We start from the raw sequence: 23,132 nt of genomic DNA, 5'->3' as shown, positions 1-23,132 counted from the left end.
AGGGTCCACCTTTAAAACTCTGTGTTCTGTAGGTTGACGTCCTTAAGGCAACAGCTCTACCACTACTGAAAAAATTTGGAATCGATGGTGAAAGTCTGGAAATAAAGGTAAGAGAGTAAGTTTCTTTCTAAGCACACATTGGAACAATGCTTTCAACTGCTTCACAGGACTATATGCTTGCTTACCTTTTCTGTCTCTAGCGGATATTTGATCCTATCTAAATAATATATATTATTATTAAATAGTATTGTCTTATTCATGGCATGTGTCAAATAATTCCTGTACTGTGGTCTGTAGTAGAATAGATGTGCAAAGGCTATGTGTAGAGAGGATGACAAATATAAGTGAATTTTCTGATTCTTGGAGATCTTTGCAAACTAAGAAACCTTTCTGCTTTCTAGTTCCTCTTCACTTAATGTAATTTCTTCATTTCTCCTGTTCTTCCTGCCCCATGCTTAGGGCTAGAAAGTAATAATTCAGTCTTTTGTCTCCTTTAGCAGGAAAGGAACTGAATCTGTATTTGGTTAAGATTTACTTCCCTTTTCTACTATATAGTGTATAGTAAACTTTAAACTTTCCTTTTCCAAGACGTAATAAATTTGTATGTAGGATAGGCTCAAGAGTGGAAACTATAATTCCTAACTATGAAGGACTCATTTAAAATGTGTGAAGGCCTAGAGTCTACCTTTAATCTTTGCTCGCTCCTCATTGACTTCACAGTTTCTCCCCTCACCCTGCCAATGGTCCAGGGCCCATTGCAGCATCACTGACATCATCAGGCTCCGCCTCTGTGGTGCTACAGCAGTCCTGGTCTCCAGTTCCCCACTGTCATGCCTATCTAGTCTCTTTCCCTATGGATGTTCCCAGTGCACAGGATTGGGACTGCCCCCTGGCCTGCCCTGCTTCCTGGGTGGAATGGTGGGATCAGCCTGGGCCAACAAGGCCTTTAGAAAAGGTGGGAATTTGTTCATTTTGATTCCCATGTAAGTTTGTTAGGCATCAAAGAGATGACTCTTCAGCAGTGAGATACAAAATTGACAGTAGTGAACTAGTGTTGCCACTCTGGTAAATATTGTAGGTTGTTGTTTTTTTTTACCCGATCGTCCTTGGTTTTGATTGTGTTATTTTTTTTTCCATCCATTGGGAATCCGTGCCTACTGTACTAGAAATGAGAGAAACAAGGGAGAGAAAATAAAAGTTAAAGAAACCATTTATTGCTTATAGGTTTTGTGGGAAAAACATCTGTTTCTCCCTTTAGGATGTCTTTACATACTGATAACGACAACATTTTATTTTATGTGAAATTAGATCTATCATGTTTGAGTGCATATACATTCTTTGAGCTCCTTCTAACCTGTTTTCTTATTATTATTGTTTTTAGATCAACCGGAGAGGAATGCCTCCAAAAGGAGGTGGAGAGATATTATTTACTTGCCCAGTGAGAAAGGTCTTGCAGCCTATTCAGTTCACTGAACCAGGCAAAATCAAGCGCATCAGAGGAACTGCGTATCCTTCTCTTACGTTCTTTTTAAATAAGTCTGCTTTTAAGGGAAAAAAGTCTCCTAACTTTAAACCCAACAGCACACCTGTGTTGCAGGGTATACATGCAGATAGCACAGGGCCACTTTTCACTGAGAGAGAACACAGATTCCACCAGCATGTTTCAAAAGCACTGTGTTCAGAATGCGTTTGCTCAAAAAGTATAATTTACTTGTTTACTAATAAATACTGTTCACTTTTAGATTTAAAATCTTTTCAATAGCAAGAAAAAAATCTTTCCATCATAATGTAGCATCATCAAAAGGAATGTTACCGTGTCTTAATCCAGTAGTAATGAATTTAGCTTTGCTATACATTGAATGCTTCACATATCAGTTGTTAATGAGTGTAGCAGAGTTCATTTTACACCTCACTGCACATATTTGAACTGAGCTTTTTGTTGGCATACCAACAGTGCCATTAGAGATGGAAGAAGGGAGGAATTCACTGCCTCTCAAAGAAAAGGGCACAGTACATAGTTATTTTTATGTCTTGTTACTTCTATGCCATATGTCATGAACCTACTCATTATAGGAAGGACAAGAAATCCCTTACAGGCAACATATACTAAATGTTGTAATTGATAACCTTCAGCTCTCTTGAGCATTGTCCAGCCTGTAGTTTGATTTGTAATTACAAGAATCTCAAATGTAGTCTAGATTTGATCACTCAGAAAAAAAGCAGCTCTTGGGGCTGGTTTCCTGCTCTAGACATGTTTCTCCTTTTATCTTACAGCATGCTGTCATAGTTATATGTGAGAATAGGATGCTTTGACCTCTGTTCCAACTGCATATTTGGATGAGTGCAGTACTGCCAAGTGAGAGCAGCTTTACTGTGTGCATGAGCTGTAGAATAAGAAAGGATGCAGCTCAGTGTGCTTGTGGTTGTTTTCATGATTTCCCATGAAGAAAGTCATTTTATTTTGTCCTATCCAATTCTATAATAAGTAGTTCTGTCCTCTTATTCTATGTGAAAGAAGAAGCAGTGGCTTTAATGACATCTTTCTAACTTGACTTTAAAACATGTTACCATCCTGTACCACTTTCAGTAGATTTTGTTGGTGTATGTGAACAACTGGATCTTTTCTCAGAGATAAAAGTTTGCCTAGTAAGCCAAGTATAAAGGACCAACAAAAAGTGCTTTCTGCCTTTCTAGGGTGTGCTTGGTATGTCTCAAACACCTGCAGTATGAATCTGTAGCAGCCAGTCAAATGCTGAAATCAGCTAGTATGATATCCTGTCCTCTCAACAGAGTAGTCCTGCTTCCCTGACAAACTGGCATACCATTCCTGCGTTATTGCAAACTTACTTATGATCTTGGGCCAGTGCACCAAGCTTTTATGCGAGCTAAACCTAGCTCGCATAAAAGGAAGCTTGAAAGGAACCCCCAATGGCTTGTTGTTGTCATTGATTCCTCACTTGCTCCCATTTGCTGTTTCTAGACGTGGACCTCCAGAAGCGTGTACTCACTGCCCTCCATCCCTTCTCCAGTACTGTGAGCTGACACCCTGACTCCTCAAGACAGACTTTGGAAATAGACTAGTGATCAGTCTTTTTCTCGTCTATTTTCCTGACTCTCATTCTTTCTCCGTTTCCCTCAGTTTTCTCTTTTTGTTCTTTTTATCTCATAAAATTATTAAGTAATTTCAAGACCTGTTTCACTTTGTGAAAAGCCATATCTCTTGTAAAGTTGCTCAGTAATTGTGAGGCTTATTTCTGTTCTTTAAGGTCATTTAGTCTAACTGAATAGTCTAGATGGATTCTAAGTGTTAGACTGCCAGTATCTGGGGGATAATTGTAGTATATAGGTTCTCACTAAAACTGATGACTGTGTGTGGATCTCTGCATGTAATTTTACCTTAATCTAACCAGGGTTGTTTGTGAATCTGGTCACCCCTTCCCTCTCCTTCCAGGCAGAATGTGACACGAAGTGAGAAATCATCCCATTTTAGCTTGATCACTAAGTGATCATTCAAGCCAGGAGAAAACAAAATGTTTAAGAAACGTAAGTCCTTGGGTCTTTCTTGTGTGCATTTTTGACCCTTCAAGGTGCTGCAGAACAAATCTGTTTACGTACAGCTTGGGATCTTCTGTTGCAGTAACCTTCTGTAGTCATCCAAAATGCTGAGTGCACCAATCGCAGAATGGTCAGTCCTCCTTATTGTTGTTTACCAGTTTCATCCATAAGGTCTTAAAGCTTTTTGTCTTTCTACTTCACAAGAGCAGACACTAAAAATGCATAGAAAAGAAAGTTCCCTTCAGGCAGCAGGTAGTTTGAGAGTGATTGTTTCTCTGTGTTGCCATGTGTAAATAGAAGCAGGTGGCTATTTAAATGCAGACCATGAGTCTATATTAGTTGAGATGGAATTTTTTGTAGAAATGTGTCTGATGTTTGGATACCTGTTGAGGATATTACTGATGTAGCATCTGAGTAAAGGGGCACAAATGATGCACGAAAAGATGGTAATTTCTATCCTGGAGCAGCTATCTTTGGATGCTGAGTGACTACAGCACCAGTGACTTTAGAAGTATCAGAGCACTGCAAAAGAGTGATGACAGCAAATTTTAGCCCTTTTAAAACGTTTTCTCTTGTAAAAATGTTTGTTTTATTTTCAACTCTCCAATATCTCCAAACTTAAGATGGAAAGAAAGGATTTCTTGCAGTTAATTCAGAATACTCATCAACATATTTTCCCAGACATGAATAGCAGACTATGCAGGATGATAGAATAGAAATAACATTATTGAAAAGCGTATTTAAGACAGATTTTACCTCGAAATAATAATCTGTGGTTTTGCATATGTTTTGTATATCTCATCTCAAGATATATCAGTGACAATACTGTAAAAAGCAGTAAGTACATGTTCTGTGGGTTCAGGCTGTGCTGGGAAAATGAGCTAACACTCATGGAAGGATTATTCTGTTTGACCAACCTAGTGGCCTTTTATGATAGTATTAACTGCATCAGTAGACGAGGGAAGAGCCACTGATGTAATCTGTCTGGACTTCTGTAAGGCCTTTAACACAATGCCCCACAACATCCTTCTCTCCAAGTCGGAAAGGTATGGATTTGATGGGTGAACCGTTCAATGGATGAAGAAAATTAAGTCCAGAGAGTGCTGATCAAAGGCTCAGTGCCTGGATGGAGATCAGTGATGAGTGATGTCCCACACAGATCAGTGCTGGGATCAATTCTCTGTAATACATCCTCAGTGACAGTGACAGTGAGGTTGAGTGGACCTTCAGAAAGTCTGTGGATGACACCAAGCTGCATGGTACAGCCTGAGGGATGGTATGCCATCCAGAAGAACCTAGACAGGCTTGATTAGTGGGCCCTGGAGAACCTCATGAGGTTCAACAAAGCCAAGTGCAAAGTCTTTAACTGGGAAAAGGCAACCTGCACTACAAGCTGGGGCATGAAAGACTGAGCACAGCCCTGCTGAAAAGAACTTGGGGGAACTGGTAGATGGCAAGTTGGACATGAGCCAGCAATGTGCCCTCGCAGCTCAGACAGCCAACCATATCATGGGCTACATCAAAAGAAGCGTGGTCAGCAGGTTGAAGGAGGTGATCCTGCCTTTCTACTTCATGTTGGTGAGGCCTCACCTGGAATACTGCATCCAGATGTGGAGTCCTCAGTACAGGAGAGACATGGACCTGTTGGAGAGCCTCCAGAGAAAGGCCGGAGGAATGATTCAAGGAATGGAACACCTTCCCTATGGGGACAGTTTGAGATAGTTGTGACTGTTTAGCCTGGAGAATAAAAGGCTCTGAGTTGACATGTTAGTAGCCTTTCAATATCTGAAGGAGATCTAAACGAAAGAAGACAGCAGGCTCTTTTTAGCATTGTCTGTGGTGATAGGACACAGGGAAATGGTTCAAATTAAAAGAGGGGATATTTGGATTGGATATAAGGAAAATGTCTTTTACAGTGAGAGTGGTGAGGCACCGGAACAGGTTGCTCAGAGATGGTGGAAGCCCTGTCCCTGGAGGCATTCAAGGCCAGGCTGGACCTGTCTCTGAGCAGCCTGATGTAGCTGTACATGCATCTGTTCATTGCGTGAGAGCTGGAGTAGATGACCTTTAAAGGTCCCTTCCAACTCTTAAGGATTCTGTGTGTGAGACAAAGCTACATTTTTTGAAAGAATGCATTGGGACCTCTTTACTACTTCTGTCATTCTCTTAATTACTTTTCATTATCACAGTTCCTTAGCTCAGAACTGCAGGTATTCTGTCAGAGTGTCTCCACAGATGGCAAACAGAATGGTGGAATCTGCAAGGAGTATCCTGAATAAATTCCTCCCAGATATTTATATCTACACAGACCACATGAAAGGGATCAGCTCTGGAAAGTGAGTATCCAGTATTTACAGGAAGAAGACATTTTATTTATTTATTTATTGCCTGCTAGCATATCTGATCTGTAATTTTACTGAGCCATAAGCCATGATTTTCTATTTCTGACATGAAATAAATATTCTTTATGGGGAAGAAAAGAAAAAAGGGGGAATGAATCACTAGATACGTTTGTTTTAGCAAATGCAGGGATAGAAATACTGTGTTTTCTTAAACAAATAATGTAATACATCATTACTGATGCTAAAGGTAACTTGAGCTCTATTCAGATTTAAGCCTGTTTACAGAATCGCAGAAGTGAATGCAGTTAAGATAAGAGGTGCACTGATATGATATGTAGACTAATGTTTGAATTTGACATTAGACCATCTGATGGAAATTGTGATACTAAGGATGGAGCCTGAATGACTTCTAGACTGGATACTATAGGTCTATATTTGGACTGCTTTACCATGACATAATCAACTGAAATGGTGTTCACTCGGCAGTAAACTAATGTTTCAAATTTATGTAGAGTTTTGCTTGCTAGCAGAACACAAAAGTGATGCATGTGATTCAGACAATTTTATTGATATCTGTCAGTAATGGTGTTTGCTTGTCACTTCTTGAAGGTTGGAGATTGTATGTTGTCTTCCTATATATTTAATTCCAAATGTGCATGCTTTTTTTCAGTTTCTCTTGGAAATATTATCTTTGAGATAACTTGTTAACTTCATAAGTCTACACATCTGAAAATTGTTAACTAATTCTAAAGTCTTTTATAAGGTAGAAAATTAAATTGAATTAAGGCAGCACCATTGTATTTTCTGCTTGCATGATTAACCCATGTAGAAGAATATGTAATGGCATGGGAAAAAAAGGCGAGTTCCCCTTTCCACATTGCTGGTGCATGTCAATCTCTACTGCTGCTGTGCTACCATATCCAGTCTAAGTATGGTGGCAGCACAGTCCCATTCTGGCAAAGCTTCTTGTGTTACTAGGTTCCTGGTACTTGTGTATGTGTAGACAGGACAAGGAAGACAAGAAACGCATCTCATCCCAATTGCTGTCTCCATTCACTGAAGAGTTAAAACAGCAAGGACTGTTTCAGCACACCTGTGCCTAGCCTTGACAAAGCCCTGATTTCAGAACGTAGGGTGTTGCACTCTGTCCCTCCCACAGTGCCAGTAGCTTCAAGTAGATTTGAGCATTTTCTACCACCTGTAATGTTTTTCCAAACAAAAGCTTTCTGATTATTATTATATTTTTTTTACAGCAGAGTGTTCATTATTGCAGGTGTTTCCTAACACTGTTTGCTCGTGCATGAGACTCTGGATGATTTTGTTTCAGCAGTTTGACACAGGCTACTGAACACTAGCAAAATCTGCTGCTGGGTATAGTTATTATTACTGTCCAAATTGTAGCCCCTAATAAGCAACCTCTTTTGACTCTTGCTGTCTATATCTCTCAGATGAAAGAAGGAAAAATAGCATAACTTCTGTGTTTCTGAGCAAGTACCAGCAGTTAAATATGGGTGGGAACCATGAGCATCTGTTCATTTCCTCCCTGCTGAACTGACTCTGGCAGAACTGTTTTTTTGACACTTGGACAGTTCATCTGTACTGGTATTTAGGCTTTATTTTTGTGGTTTGGTGATGTCGATGATGTTCCTTACCATTTTGGGTCAGTGGAGCTTTTTAATTAAAAAGTTTGAGTACTGGAGGCAGTATAAGTCCATAACTGTGGGAAATGCTGTATGTAGGTTCATAGGTTCATAAGGTTGGAAAGGACCTACAAGATCATCTAGTCCAACCATCCTCCTATCACTATCCCTACCCAACTACTAAATCAAATCCCTTAGCACCTCATCTAAATGCTTCTTGAACAGCGCTAGGGATGGTGCCTCAACCACCTCCCTAGGCAGGCCATTCCAGTGCCTGACCACTCTTTCAGAGAAAAAATGTTTCTTCAGGTCTAATCTAAATCTTCCCCGGAGAGAAAAGTCAACCTTATTTTGAATGACTAGGTGTTGGTGCTCTTCCAGAACATAAAAATACAAGGATCTTGTGATTTTTTTTTCTAGTTATAACTTTTTGATTTCTCAACAAGCTATACTCAACCATCTGTTACTTTCTGTTAGCAAAAGTATTTCTTAACACTGACAAAAGTATTTTTTTAAGCTCTGAGAAAAAATAGGTTGCTTCGGATGTGATGCCTCCTATTTCTTTCCAAGGAAACTGTAATAGATACAAAGAACACAATAACACTATTTGACAGAGCAGATTCTCAGCTACAAAACAGTATTTTTCAACATAGTCACCAACATCAACCAGCTCGTGCGGTTAATTTGATCAGTACACTCCATTTCGTGGTGTGACAGCTGTGCATGGCTGTCCAGAATGTGGCCTGTCTTTCACATCACTGTTGATACTGCTGGTTGGAACTGGATGAGCTTTAAGGTCCCTTCCAATCCAAGCTGTTCTGTGAAATGCAGGTATTGTAAATCAGATTTTTTTTATTTGCCTGCTTGGTACTGTGGTTCATCTTGCTATATACTGAAGCTTCCATGCAAAAAGGTAGATCCCTAACTAAAGAAAGTTAGTTTTGTACTTGAATGTGACAGTGAAGAAACTCAAGATACTTCAGAAAAATTCAAAGATTAACTGAGTAAATATGATTTAAAAAAAAATCCCAGAAATACCATTTTATATGAATTTTATTTATTTGTTTGTTTTTAAAGAGTTTGAGCCAGAAATATCCAGCACAGTGTATTTGGGACTAGTGATACTAGATTTAGCTTTTAGATGCTGTTAATCTTTTTTTCCAGGGCAGATGAAAAGTCTAGAATGGGAATTTTGTTGGAAAGGCCATGTTCCCTAAAATGTCCTTTGTGTGGAGCTCTTCATGACTTGAGGATAAGTTCGATATTTCTTCTTGGCTTGTTATTTAATTCTGTTGTTAAATCAAATGTGTTTTCCTTTCAGATCTCCAGGTTTTGGCATATGCCTCATTGCAGAAACCATCAATGGTACTATTCTTAGTGCTGAGTTAGCCTCAAACCCTCAAGGCCAGGGAGCAGCTGTGCTTCCTGAGGATCTTGGCCAGAACTGTGCTAAGCTGTTGCTTGAGGAGATATATAGGGTAAGTGGCCAATATGTTTTGTGTGTACAGCTGAAAGGGAAGACGGTGATGATATATTGGTGAAGGAACAGGAGATTTGAGGACACACTCAGGCTGAGATCCAGACAGAATAATCATCCAGTGCTGCCAATGTATTCTTGATACCAGTGGGAAGTGTTTTATGAATGGTTCATTTAATGATATGATGACTTATTCTGCCATATTATTTCCTGTGTCCATGTTATTTTACTGTGGATCATAGCAGAAAATTTTTTTGCTTTCATTGCCTTCTGTTTGCAACAGAATTCACTTTGTTTCATGTGGTCTTTTCACTTCTTTTAATCATAACAGAGTGGTAAGAGAGTTAATGCTATTAAGCTAGCAGTGGAATTGGAGCATTGTGAGTGGAAGGAGGAAGGAAAGGGGGGAAAAAGCAGCTAGTTTCAATGCTGGTCATTTTATTGCAGCAATAACGTGTCAAATGTCCTGAGCTCTGTTTGTGATATAAGGAACTGAATGGTTTGTTGGAGAGGTGCAAAGACAGTGTTTGCTTGGAAATCTTATCTGCATTACAGTTTCCCACAGCATGGTTTTCTATTAAAATTTTTGTTTTTATCTGTGGTGAGACTTCTAGTGGACGACTGGCTCTCAGTCTTGGAATGATTTAACGATTACTGAGTTTCTCTGATCTAATAAAGAACATATCTACTTTTGTTGTGTATTGCCATAGATATCAAAGTAAACAGCTGTTAGTACTGACAAACCACATGTGGCCTTTAGGAGGCAGCCATCTACAAATGGTACTCAAAGTAAATGTAATTGCTCTGAACTATAATAAAGTGACATGGCCTAGCAAAGTGTTAAAAATGCAATTAATGCAATTCTGTTTTAGGAAGTGCTGTCAATTAGAAAAAAGCATTTTGAGGTGTAAACAGGGTCCTACAGGTATTTACATGAGGAAGTGATGGGGCCTGAGGTTTCAGCATCCTTGAAAATTCATGGTGAAAGAGGTTGTTATCTGTGTCCATGGAACAGTAGGCACTTCTGGAAGGCTTTATGATGCATGGGCACTCCAAGAGTAAGTGGCAACTGCTGAACAGCGTGTGGACTGTCCATGCAGCAGCTCATGGTTAAAAAGTTCCCATTTTAATGGCTATTGTACTGCTTATCTGTGTTTAGATCTTACTCAGTACTCACAAAATCCCTGCTTCCCATCATAACTAATATGGTAGGGTTAATTTTGTATTTTTCAGAGTATACACTTGAATTCATGACTTTGTGTATGATACACACTTGCACAGAGTGTTAGCCAGGAGTTAGAAAAATTGGTATTGCTCATTTGTGGGTTTTTTTCTTTTTAATTTTTTTTTTCCAAGCTTGGATCAGCTTGATCCCAGAGAAGATATCAAAACACACCACAAAACATGCTGTGTTCGCTTATTTTGAAGATACTGTTTGGAGGTTTCTTTCCTCTTTTTTTGTTTGTTTGGTTGGTTGGTTGGTTTGGTTTGGTTTGGTTTCCCTAGATATAGCGTAAGAAGTTAGGAAGAGAATGCATGGGAGAACAGACTGCTGTGAACAGGCAGTCCTTAAGTTCCATTCTCTTTACACTTGGTACTCTCTGAATGCTCCAGGGAGAATTGCTCCCTCTCTCTTTTTTCAGATTGCATGTGTGCTGGATTAGTCTGTTTCTCCATCTGTGTCTTTGCCTGTAGGAAGTCTGGGGCTTATAAGAAAAAGATACCCTGGCAGCATTGAAGATTATTCTCTGCAGAGGATTCTAGTTGTCAGAATCACCCACAGAACTGTTGGAATTCATTACTGTTTAAAAGAGCTCAGAGGCTTAAAGTGCTTGCTTAATCGTTGCTATTATGTGAACTTTACCACGCAGGAAGTCTGAGGGATTGAGTCTTGCTATGCAAAGTGCTAAATTGCCCCTTTTGATAAGCATCAAAAATGAAGTTGAAAAGGGCATATATGATTCTTGCTTTCTTAGTATACCTTTCTAGATGAAAATATTTCAGAGCCAATCGACTATCAGTAAATAGCATGTTGCTGATTACAACAGCCCTGAATGAGGGGCGTGGAATGGCTACCATTATAGTTACGAATCTATGTGTATTTCTTACCTAAGGCTAATTACAGAAGGCCAATAAAGAAGGCCTCCTTTCTTGGCTTTGAGAGGAGCTAGTTATGGGAATTTAATATATCAGACAATTGACAGAAAGCAAGGGCCAGGAAACACATAAAAAGGGTTGAATACCTATATAGCTTGTGATTAGAAATAAGGCTGGATGTAGTAGCAACTGAAGTGTGAGCTCTTCTATGAGGAAAAGTGGAATTGTTATGGGAGCTTGGGAGCGCAGAAGGGGTAAGGTTGTTGTTTTATGCAGCTAGAGCTAATATCTATGACGTGTTGAACTGAATGCTAGTTTTCAAGAGAGCCTTGGTTCAATGTGACAAGTCTGAACTCCTTTCTGAAAATGGTTCTGCACCTCACCTAACAAATAATATGCTTCAAGGTCAATTAAAGCATGCATGTATGTACCGTATGTGTAAGAGAAAAAAAAAAACCTTATCCTGCAGTGTTACCGATATTATAAAGCTGAGCTCAAGCTTGGAAGAGTAATCCTCCTCAAAACACACTTTTATCAAAGACCCAGAGTTATTTATACTTCTGCATTATACTGTGATACTTGTATTGTAGCATTTCTGTCTCTGTCTCTAATTATGTCTTGGATCTGATTCTGTTGTCAATGGAAACAATAATGGAGAACCTGAAATAAACTGAATTAACTTGAGCTAGAAGCTGCTTCCTAGGTTTGTAATGAGTGACAGCTGTTTTGGAATACAGTCAGTACTTCAACTCTGACTTCACCTATCCCATCTCTAGTGAGAGTGTTTTTGTTTTGGGGTTGTTTTGGTTTTTTTGACTCAAGTAAACAGCAGACTGAGAGACAAAAGTTGGCCTCATTGGGAGTGGCATTTCTTTGTGTTTCATTTGACATAAGTTACTGTTCTGTCAGCATTACATTACAAGAAAATCTCTTAATTTCCCTGTGTAGTAACTGCCTAGATGGGAATGTGCATGGCAGTGCATTACTAATGCATAATAGTAGGGATGGCTAACTCATTGAAGCAACAGCGACTATGAAGGCAGTCAAGATGTGATGTAAAATACAGCATGTTTTGCTGTATTTTACAGGACATGGTCGTCTCTACACTGACTGAAGCTTTCCTATAAAATAAGGATAATAATAAACCCTAAAATTTCCCATTCATCTGATGGGGGAAAAAAAATGTTTTATAATATTTTTGGCTTTTAAAAAAAAAAGAAAGTTCAGGAAAAGGTAAAGTTTTCATCCTAGTGATAATGAGCATTTTCAGTTATTAGCTGTCTGCGGACAAGGAAAATTCAGTATCAGGAATGTCTTACCAAATTCTCTTCTTGTACCCGTTTCAGAATTGCAAGTGCAGCTAGTGAGTGGTGGCTGTAAATTGCACCAACAAATTCTGCAGTTGCCCTGTACTTTCAGAGTAAGCATAATTTTTATCATTGACAAAGAGGGCATTAGGTTGAACCTCAGCTTTGGTGTGGTAGATTCACACAGTTTATAGAACCATAGAATCCTTAGAGTTAGAAGGAACCTTGAAAGATCATCTCTACAGACCACCTCTACAGTGGTCAGGGACATTGCCCAGGGCGTGATCCAGCCTCGCCTTGGAAATCTCCAGGGTTGGGACATCCACCACATCTCTGGGCAACCTGTTTCAGTGCCTCACCACCCTCTGTAAAAGACTTCCTTTATATCCAGCCTAAACATACCCTCTTTACGCTTGAAATCATTTCCATTGCCCTATCACCACAGACCCTTTTAGATATTAAGAGGCTGCTATCAGGTCACCTAGGAGCCTCCTCTTTTCCAGGCAGACAACTCCAGTTCTCTCATGAATACTCCAAGAGAGGTCTTACCAGCACAAAGTAGCTGGGCAGGATCACTTGTAAATGTAATGTAAATGTTAAAATGACAAATATAAACGTATGTTGGTAAGGGTTAGTTCATGGTGGTATATATAATGAAGATGTTCCCTTCAGTGTGGCACATCTTTTGCTATATGAAGTGGCTGGATGGATGGGCACAAAAGATCATTGTGAGTTTAGTTAAATCTGGTTGGCAGCAGGTTAAAAGCTGGTGTTCCTCTCAGTGCTGAGGCTACTTGGGCAGGAGTGCTGATTTATTTGATTGTAGGAAAACTCTACAGGAGGGTCTGGTAGGATAAATCTAATGTCTAATTGTATGGTATTCAGTAAGGCTAAATGTTAGGTGTTACACTTGGGTTACAGGAACCTCTGTGCAGTGCCGCAGACTTGGAGTAGGGTGACTAGAAAGTAGCCTTGCTAGAAAAGAACCTGGAGGTTGGCAGCCATCTGAACATAGAATCACAGAATGGCATACGTTGGAGGGAACCTAAAGATCATCTTGTTTCAACTATAAATGCTGCCAGCTCTGTTCTGTTCCTTTGTTCTTAAGGACAGCTTCCTAAAGGATCTCATCCAGCAACTCCTTTAAACAGTCTGAAGTTCACTAAGTTCTCTCTACTGAAGTTCAAGGTCCTGACTCCACTCTTTGCCAGGCTCACACTCTGAAAATCATGAACTAGACTACAACATGGTTGCTGCAGCCCAAGCTGCCTTTGCTCTTTAACATCTGTTACAATCTCTTCATTCTTGGTGACCACCGGTCCAGCAGTGCTTTGCCTCTGTCCAATACCTGAACTATGAAGTTCTCATCAATGGACCCCAAGAATCTCTTAGATTTCTTGCAGCTCGCTATGTTGTTTTCCCAGTATTTATCTGGGTGGTTGAAATCTCCCATCAGGGTGAGATCCTGCAAATGTGATGCTTCTTGTAGCTCAAGCAAAAAGGCCTCATCAACAGGCTCCCCTGTGTCAAGTGGCCTATTGTAAACCCCAACCACCAGATGCTCTTTATCAGTCCAGTCCCTGACTTTAACCTACAAGCACTCAACCTGTCAGGGACAGCTTTTCACAGTCTATCCACTTCTTAACATAGAAGGCAACTCCCCCACTTCTCCTGCCTCACCCATCACTTCTAAACAGTTCATACCGGGAATACCATGATTGAGGCTTATGTGAGTTATCCCATTCTTCATTGATAGCAATAAGATTGTAGTTTTCCAATTGCACCACAGTTTCCATTTCCTGCTTATTTCCCATGCTACATGTATTGGTACAGAGGCTCTTCAGCTGCGCTGTCAATCACATTACCTTCCTGGAGGAGCCCTCCTAAATTCTTCTGGAAAAAAATCAGGTTTTCTCCAGCTGCTTCCTAAAGCACCAGTGTTTTCTGACTCTTCTCTCTTCCTCGGCAGTACATAGTCTTCCCCATCAAATCTAGTGTTGAAACCTGCCAACTTGCTGCCTAGTATATTCATCATAAGATGCAGCAGGTTAAGGGCATACACTAGCACCTTGTCTCTAACTTAGCTATGCTGTCCCACATCTTGTCATAGGCAAGTTCGCTATTGCCCTCTACTCTCTTCAAATCATGTTTAAATCCCAGTCCATGAGCCCAGCCAGACTCTGGGCAGAATTCTTTTCCCTATGACGTAGGTGGACATCAACAGGAGCCATCAGGCCACATGCAGAGTAAACTGCCCAAGTGGTCAAAAAAGCCAAAATTCCTGCAGTGGTACCAGCCTCTCACCCATGTATTTATCAGCTGGATTTTTCTGGTCCTTTCAGTTCCCTCCCTGCCCCTGAAGGGCTAGAGGAAAACACCACTTGTACTTCCACTCTGTCCACTAACCACCCCAGTCCCCTGAAGTCACTTTTGATAGCCCTCAGGTTTCTCTCAGTGACTTCACCGTTGCCAGGCTGAACTAAAAGTAAAGAATAATAATCAGAGGGGTGAACTAGATTTGGTTGTCTGTCTCCTCCTTGAGTTCCTGCCCTCATCCTGAGCGGATCATGCATAGGCTCATGCCTCATGCAGGTAGTATCTCTACCGTTCTGTAGGGGCAGCAGCAGGCTCGGGCATTCCTGCAACCAGAGAACTAAGAGCCGTGTTTCTGGGCAGCCGCTCAGACTGGATAACTGCTTTCTTTTAGGCAAGAGCTTTCTGCCTAATGGAGACCATGGCTAGATTCGTCATCCAGGAGGCAGCCGAGAAGTGAGACAGACCCCTGACCGGGGAGGGATAATCTGCCCTGCCTGTGCCAACTGCCACACCATGCTCTGTTTGCCCACTCTGTTTGCAGCACTCCTGGGAGCTGTGCTCCCCGTGGGCTGCATTTTTAGTTTCAGGGTGTGATGATGCTGTTCTTGGCCCTGCCTCCACATGTCAAAGCTGCTGCCACATGGAAGCTAATTGTGTCTGGCAGCTTCTTACTGACAGGAATTCAGCTGTCCTGCATAGGCAGTTCCTTGCTTTAGTATGGAATGCAAGTGCACCAGAGCTGTCTGCCTGCGGAGAAAAACATGAGCCAGCAGCATGCCTGGGTGTCCAAGAAGGCCAATAGCAGGCTGGCCTGCAGTGTGATAATGATAGACAAGGGAGAATGGCTTTAAAATAAAAGAGGAAAGATTTAGGTTAGATGTTAAGAGATTCTTTAATCAGAGGGTGGTGAGGCGCTGGCACAGGCTGCCCAGAGAAACTGTGGATGTGCCAATCTTGAAGGCATTCAAGACCAGGTAGGATGGGGCCCTGGGCAACCAGACCTAGTGTAGGTGGCAGTCTTGCTCACAGCAAGTCCGCAGCAATAGGTTGGAACTAGGTGATCTTTAAGGTCCCTTCCAACCCAACACATTCTATAAGGTAACTATTTCCTTGTACATGGCACAGGGGAGACTTGGCCACTAGTTCATTGTCTGGTTTTGGATCCCTCCTTACAAGAAAGATGTCAAGTCATTGGAATACATTCAGAGAAAGGTAACTAAGCTGGTGCACGGACTAGAAAACAAGACATACAAGGAGTGGCTGGCAAAAATGAAGTTGTTAAGTTTGGACATGAAGAGGCTGGGGGGGGGGACTTCATCACTCTCTATAGCTACCTGAGAGGGCTGCTGTGAAGTTACTGTTGGTCTCTTTTCTAAGATGACGAGTAATAGAACGTATGGGAGCAGCCACAAGTTGCAGCAGTGGAGGTTTAGATTAGATGTAAGGAAGATCGTAAAGGTCTTTACAACCCTTTTTTACAACAAGAGCTATATGATTCAAAGTGTAGAATTTATATTTTCAAGGAACAGCGAGACTGGTTATACTGAAGTAAAATTATCTTGAAAATTACTGTCAGCATCTCTCACTGGAAAAGTTCTTTTTTCTGCCTTTTCACTGAGTAAATGTGCTCAAGTTGTCACATAATTGTGTTTTCTTAGTCTATCTATTCCAAAATCTATTTTTCTCCTCCGTTTCTCTTTGAATAGTTATATTTCTTACAATGATAAGCTTGTACTTTGTCTAAAAAGCTAACTAACTGCCAGTTAGCAGTCTCTTGTTGTTTTGCTTTCTCCAGTCAACGTGTTCAGTGGGCTTAGCATTAGTTTTAATTGAGCAGGAAACTTCACAGACTACATATGGCCTTGGATCTGCAGAGTGACATGCAGAAGTTCATGTCATCCTTTTGCTTAAAAGCTGTTTAAGTTTAGAAATACTTCCATACTTCAGTTTTGTAATGCTTGAACAGAACAGGGAGAGATGAGAGAATTCTTTGTTCTGATATTGTTACCAGGTTTTAGTTTAGTTATATTTCTTAACCAACCTTCCAGGTGAAATGAATTTGTCATTGTTACAAAACCTAGATTTTTATCTTTTTGGCCTCTGAAAACTGAGAGCAGTAATTCGACCTTTTAAGTATACCTTTCTTCTCTATTACTCTCCTCCCATTTCAATTTCTGGTTTGTACAGAGATTAATTATTAAAACATTTTGGTTTATAGGGAGGCTGTGTTGATTCAACAAACCAGAGCCTTGCTCTGCTGCTCATGACCCTTGGACAACAGGATGTATCCAAAGTCCTATTAGGACCTCTGTCTCCGTACACGTAAGTAGTTTTGTGGTTGTTTGGTTTTTGTTTTTGTTTTTTCCATTGTAATGACTTAGTTCTCTAGTTCTATCACACAGCTATTTTTTTTTATGTATGAAAGATGTTGTCTGTGGTTGTGAATACAACAACTTGTACCTGTCTTAAAATGAGATGGGTAGTGTAAGTTACCTACTGTTCTTTTTACAGGTTAAAATATTATTTTCTTACTGTTGTGTATTCTTCCTGATTCTGAAGCAATTAAAATTGCAGAGATTAGGTTTATTGTGGATTCTTGGTCTTATATTGTATATGTACAATACAATGTTACTTAGCTTTTTGTTGCGTAGTGTACACTACCTTGTTTTCCTAGTGATTTCTCTGTAGCTGGGGAATTAAATGGCCTGTTTTGAATGGCTAACCAAATGTTAAAGCTGTAACAGTCTAAAGGAAACAGCTCAAGAGTTCAATTTCTGGATATACATGCAGCCCCAAAGCTTTAGTTCTGTGAGGTAGTGGACTTCTGTGATGCTCCTTAATTTTGAATTTTATTAAAGGTTTGTCTGTCACTAGTAATGATTCTAAGGAAACAAAAGGAATAAATTTATCACAGTTAGTTGAAACACACAGGGTACGTAGAAGACATTCAATATAAAAAATGACATTTAGCAGACCGACTACATCATAGCTTTTTGAAGAGACTGAGCAGTTTTCTGTCAAGCAAGGTGGGAGAAAGGTAGCTTATCAATGGCATCAAACAATAAGACTGTGAACTGTCCTTTTTCGGTTATCATGGTACCGGTGCTGTATACGTGAAAGGTACAGTACTGTGATAACTGAAGAATGGTGGTGCCATCACATGAGATCTAGAAATTGCCTAACTTCAGTTTCAATCTCGTATACCTGGGAAACAACATGCATCAGATTTCCTGGGGAGGGGAGGGGGGGGGGAAGGGAGCAGGTAAGCCTCCCTTTGCTCAGGGGTGAAGTAATCCTCTGTGAAGTAGGTATCCATGTGAAAGGCATATAAAGAAGTACACAATTAAGCATGTGAAACAAAGCAATGACTTGTGTCATTTAGCCTTTTTTTTTCTTTCTTGATACTATGCAAGTTGTGTGAGACACCACTTTATTTTGTAAGCAGGCTGATTTCAAATGGATGGATTGTCACTTCTGCCAGGCTGAGTGTGTGGCAGAGATGAAGGTCAGGAGCAGACATTCTGGAGCATCACAAGAGATCATGCAACTCTGCCTGGAGTAGCTCATACCCTCACTAAGGCAGCTGATAAAGGATCAAGAAACTTGGCCCTTAAGCAGCTCATCAGATGCACAAGTTTTTGAACTGAATTGCAGTAGTCATCGTCATCCCTTCTCTCCAGAAGGGTTATTAGATATATATTGCAGAGTGAGTTCCCTGTCTAGCACAATGCAGCCTAAATGTGACAGTTCCACTGGTGAATTAAAGCTCTGTGAGGAGGATACAATGCTCTGGAATATGCCCACCAGAGCAAGGAATTATCTTCCTCATTCGTGTATTTCTCTCAGAGCCATTGTTTTACCTGCAGTGGAAACAATGCTCTATGAACAGGGTTGGTGTTCCTTTTCATGGCAGCCTCTTGTGTTATATTGCGGATTTCACAGTGCTTGTCAGTTGAGCTGCTTATAATCCTGGACGCTCAGCATGCTGCCACCTCACGAAGGCTGCATGGTAGCAAATCGTAAATCTGGCAGAGATGAGGGCCTTGCAGTTTGGTGTTATCTGCGTGCAGATGAATCTGCATGGACCAGGAGCACACGGAGGAGAGCAGTGGGGAAGCACTGCTGCCAGCTTTGAAAGGCCTCAAGGAGGAAAAAGGTACATCCGCTTCGCAGTGAGCTGTGGTGTGCAGGGCTCTAAAACCGCAGAGAAAACATGACAGGGCCGAGCACAGGCAGCGAGAAAGGAGAGAAGGAGAGGCAGCCGCGGCCCGAGAGGGCTTGAGTGTCTGCGGCAGCAAACAGGAGGCAGCCACCTCCCGCTGCGGCCCCTCGGCCGGGCCGGGCCAGCCCTTAGCGCTACCCACCGCGGCGCAGAGCTGACCCAGGAGCTGCCTGCGAGGCCCTCGGGGCCGTCAGCCGGAGGGGAAGGGCGGCGTGTGGTGTGGTTCCTGCTCCTTCGCTTTCCAGTCTCCCTTCGCCCGGGGTGGGCTGGGGCCTCCGCGATGCAGCGCCCCCTGGAGGGCGGGAGGGAGAGGGGTTGGGGGGGGCGGGGCGGTGGAGGGATCAGGCCGGACCCGACGGGTTGGGCTCTGGCACTCGTGTGTGGCTGATGTGCGCCGTGTGCGAGCTCCCCCGTGCCCTGTGTTCGGGGTAAGGGAACAGAGCAGCCTTGCTGGCGGCCGGGTCTTCTCAAGCAGTGACTAACGAGCTGGTCGCTTTGCCCTGACAGCAAGCTAGAGCATGTGAAGTGAGTGTGCTGCTCAGTAGGCTTCTGGGAAAAGAGGGCACTTCTGTAAACAGGATTTTATAGATACATACCTGTGTGTGTGGGTAATTATAGTGTGGTTGTTAATTCCAAGGAGTCTGGCACCAAGGAAGATCTCTTGTGTGGTTCATTTAATTGTCCTTCATCTTAACAAAATGTTCATCTCTGCATTGTTCTTCCCTGAGAATAAAAAGTCTCCAGCAAGATAAAACTGTGCTGTACTGCTCACTCCCTCTGTTGCTCCTCCGTTTGGCTTTGCACGTTTGATGCAACTGCCTATTATTAGGAATGTAGACCTGTCCACACCTTTATCAGCCTCAAGTTAGTAGCAGCCCGCTTTCTGCTTCATTTTGTCATCTGTCTTATTCCCTTCTTTTTCTCCCATTTCCACAGTTCTTACCTCATGTTTCCTACTGCTAACAAATTCTCCTTCCTGATCTCCATGCAGCCTCTCCCTCCCTTTTCCTTTAAGCCTGTCTTATTTACATGAGAGTTGTTGCTTTTTTGCTCTGTCCAAAAGCAGAGGTAGAGTCGCAATAATCTAAAAATGTAAAGAGAAGTACCAGCTGAGTCAGTCCCATGGACATGTTGCACAGCTTGCTGATCAGCTTCTAGGATTTTCTCGTAAACCTGATTCAGTGCTGTCTTTGGCACTTAAGCAGTTTATTCTGTATCCTCCTTGTCGTTCAGTGCTGTGTTTCTGCTGTTCTGGGCTTGTGTTTTTGCTTGTTGCACTGCCAGAGCTCTGGGAAGGGACCCAGCTAGCACGGAGGCTGATACAGAGCTTGTTGCCTGCCAGCTTTATTGAAGTATTTGTGCCAGCTTGTGCCTGTTTGCCTACTTAGAGCCTCCCCTGGCTGGAGAGGCAAGGAAGAAAGGCAGTATTCATTTCTTCCTTAAAACTGCTAACATATTTAGAAGATGAGAGAGCTGGTACCTGTGCAGAGACTGGTCACTAGCCCAGGAAGATGGGGTGAAAAGTTGTACAGAGCAGGGGAATCCGCATGCCCACACTTACCCTGCAGAGGTATTCAGTGGACTGCTCCACAGGCAAATCACCAAGTGGAAACCAGTGTCAGTGACAGTAGAACCTGTTTGCCTGGCTACTGCTGTTTCTCTCTTCTCCCCATGCACACATCCAAGTGCAGGAGTAGAATTTAAGTGGGTAATGCAGTTCCCAATTCTGCAGTGCCCACTGAGCTCTGTTTAGAAGCTCCTGGATATCTGTGTATAGAAGGTGCCAGGAGGCTATGAGATTTTGCTCTCTGCCCTTGGGCACTTTTTCTTGATTTAATATCACGATGTAAGTGTGATTAGCTTTGTGATGATGCTTTTAGCACGCAAAGCAGAAGCTTTTTGCAGTTTGCCAACCGTGTAAATGCATGGACTGGATGTGCACATTTTGCTTCAAAAGGTCAAACTTAATCTAGAAAGAGTACATGCTAATTAGTGTAGAAGATTAAACGTTAGGTCACAAAGACAGTCTTGCCTCTAACTGTGACTGGAAGAGAGCAATTATGTTGAAAGCAATTAGCAATTTTACATTTTAGCGTTTTGGTGTAACTGCATGTTTCCTGTTTTGGGGAAGCCAGTAGGAATGTTCTCTTGGATTTTTATTTTGTTTGGTTAGGTTAGGTTTTGTTTTGTCATGTTTTTTCTTAATAGTTTTTTGCTTTTTTTTCTGTCAGATCCTCTTTGCTCTGTCAGAAAAAAAACATAAATTGTGCCTATTTAGTCTCTTCATGCCTCTCAATCTGAAATTATAGGAAATTGCTTTCTGCTCTTGAAAATCGGGAGAAAATAGGATAGATTAGTTCAGTTAGAAGGGACTCACAAAGATCATTAGGTCCAACTGCCTGATTGCTTCAGGACAGACCAGATGTGAAAGGGCATTATTCAAATGCCTCTTGAACATCAGCAGGCATGAAGCATCAGTCACCACACTAGGAAGCCTAGAAGTATGCCTCAAAGGTCAAACTCCTGGCTGTCTGGGGGCATTGGTTGATGCTTGATGCTTGGCTGAGCGTGAGCCAGCAGTGTGCCCATTGGCCAAGAAGGCCAATGTCATCCTGGCTTGTATCAGAAATTGCGTGTCCAGAAGGAGCAGGGAAGTAATAGTCCCCCTGTACCCAGCACTGGTGAGGCTGCACCTCAAGTACTATGTTCAGTTTTGGGCCCCTCACTGCAAGAAGGATATTGAGGCCCTGGAGTGTGCTCAAAGAAGGGCAGTGAAGCTGTTGAGGGTTCTGGAGCACAGGCCTTACTGAAACTGCTGAGGGGGCTGGGATTGTTCAGTCTGGAGAACTGGAGGCTTGCAGGAGACCTTATTGCTCTCTATAACTACCTGAATGAAGGTTGTTCTTTGCTGGGGTTGTACAGGTCTCTTCTATCATGTAACTAGCAACTAGTGGTAATGGGTTCAAGTTGCGCCAGGGGAGATTCAGGCTGGATGTTAGCAAATACTTCTCCAAAAGAGTGGTCAAGCACTGGAATGGGCTGCCCAGGGAGGTGGTGGAATCACCAGCCCTGGAAGTTTTCAAGGGACATTTAGACATTGTGTTGAGGAACATGGTTTAGTGGAAACTGTTGGTGATAGGTGGGTGGTTGGATTGGATGATCGTGTAGGTGTTTTCCAACCTTGCTGATTCTAGGATTCTATGATCTCTATTTATCTTTTGTTTCTGCTTTAAGTACTGGGAGTTGGAGAGGAAATATACTGCAGGCTGATACAGGATTCATTTGACCCTAGTGGAGAGTCAGCATTGTGACTAAGTGACCTTGCTTGGCTACACCTGTTCATTCTCCATTTGTTTTCCTTCCTTACCATTTTGTTCTGCTGTTACCAGGCGTTACATTCCTCTGGGCTTATACGGAGTACATGGTGTTTTCTAGCTGCAATGCAAGTGACAAAATATTTTGGAGCCTGTAGGCTTGTTTCTCTGTACAAAGCAGTCTTCTTATGCTTCGTGCTCACTGTGCTTACCTTTGGAATTGGCACTAGTAGGTATTGCTGTTGTGCTTTTTGTTTTGTTTCTTAAGTTCTGTTGTTTTCTCTCCCTCAGAATTGAGTTTCTGCGACACCTGAGAAGCTTCTTCCAGATCATGTTTAAAATTGAAACGAAGTCCCCTGAAGAGGAACACAAGGGCGGGGAGAAAGTCTTAATGACGTGTGTTGGCATTGGATTTTCCAACCTTAGTAAAACAATAAGATAAGGAACTTATCTGCAGACATTACAAAATGGGATATCAGAAAACACGGCAAAGATCTGATAAAAGTGTCTTCCCACGTGCTTATTCTGGCACCAGGAAAACCAGTGCAGAGGTACTCCATCTTGCTCATGCAAACAATAAAATTACTTCAGACTGTTTAGAACTGTGTTCTTTTTGAAGATGCATTGCTGATACACATGGAATAGTATGTTTTGTTCATCTGCACCATTTTAAAAGAGATTATAGTGGATGACTGCTGTTTGGATTGGCAGGTGTTGGCAGTTGCTATCAGGATACAGATTCTTACCCAATAAAAAGTTTTTGGTAGATTCAGTGCAAACCTGATGAAGTTAATGCTGAACTCCTGTTGGAAGGAAAGAATCCTACGCTTGACTTCATGTTTCACTCTGTGGAATAAAACGC

General features: G+C 41.7%; 1 protein-coding gene across 2 annotated transcripts in view; it reads left to right on the top strand.

Moving 5' to 3' along the window:
* Positions 1-22,861, top strand: part of RCL1 (RNA terminal phosphate cyclase like 1) — a 28,772-nt gene extending 5,911 nt beyond the window's left edge. Inside the window, exons 4-9 of one of the 2 annotated variants that reach the window (XM_065744181.1) lie at positions 33-107; positions 1,382-1,506; positions 5,766-5,891; positions 8,859-9,015; positions 16,953-17,056; positions 22,562-22,861. In XM_065744181.1, coding sequence (XP_065600253.1) covers positions 33-107; positions 1,382-1,506; positions 5,766-5,891; positions 8,859-9,015; positions 16,953-17,056; positions 22,562-22,712 — 738 coding nt within the window. In that variant the 3' untranslated portion in view covers positions 22,713-22,861. Of the gene's footprint in view, positions 1-32; positions 108-711; positions 956-1,381; positions 1,507-5,765; positions 5,892-8,858; positions 9,016-16,952; positions 17,057-22,561 lie in introns of those variants that run through there. The other variant, XM_065744182.1, reaches the window with a different exon arrangement.
* Positions 22,862-23,132: the final 271 nt, after the last annotated feature.

The sequence above is a fragment of the Cyrtonyx montezumae genome, unplaced genomic scaffold (assembly GCF_038088225.1).
Source record: "Cyrtonyx montezumae isolate F1298 unplaced genomic scaffold, pur_monq_1.0 scaffold_30, whole genome shotgun sequence".
Classification (NCBI taxonomy): Eukaryota; Metazoa; Chordata; class Aves; order Galliformes; family Odontophoridae; genus Cyrtonyx; species Cyrtonyx montezumae.
This window is presented reverse-complemented; position numbering and strand designations above follow the sequence as displayed.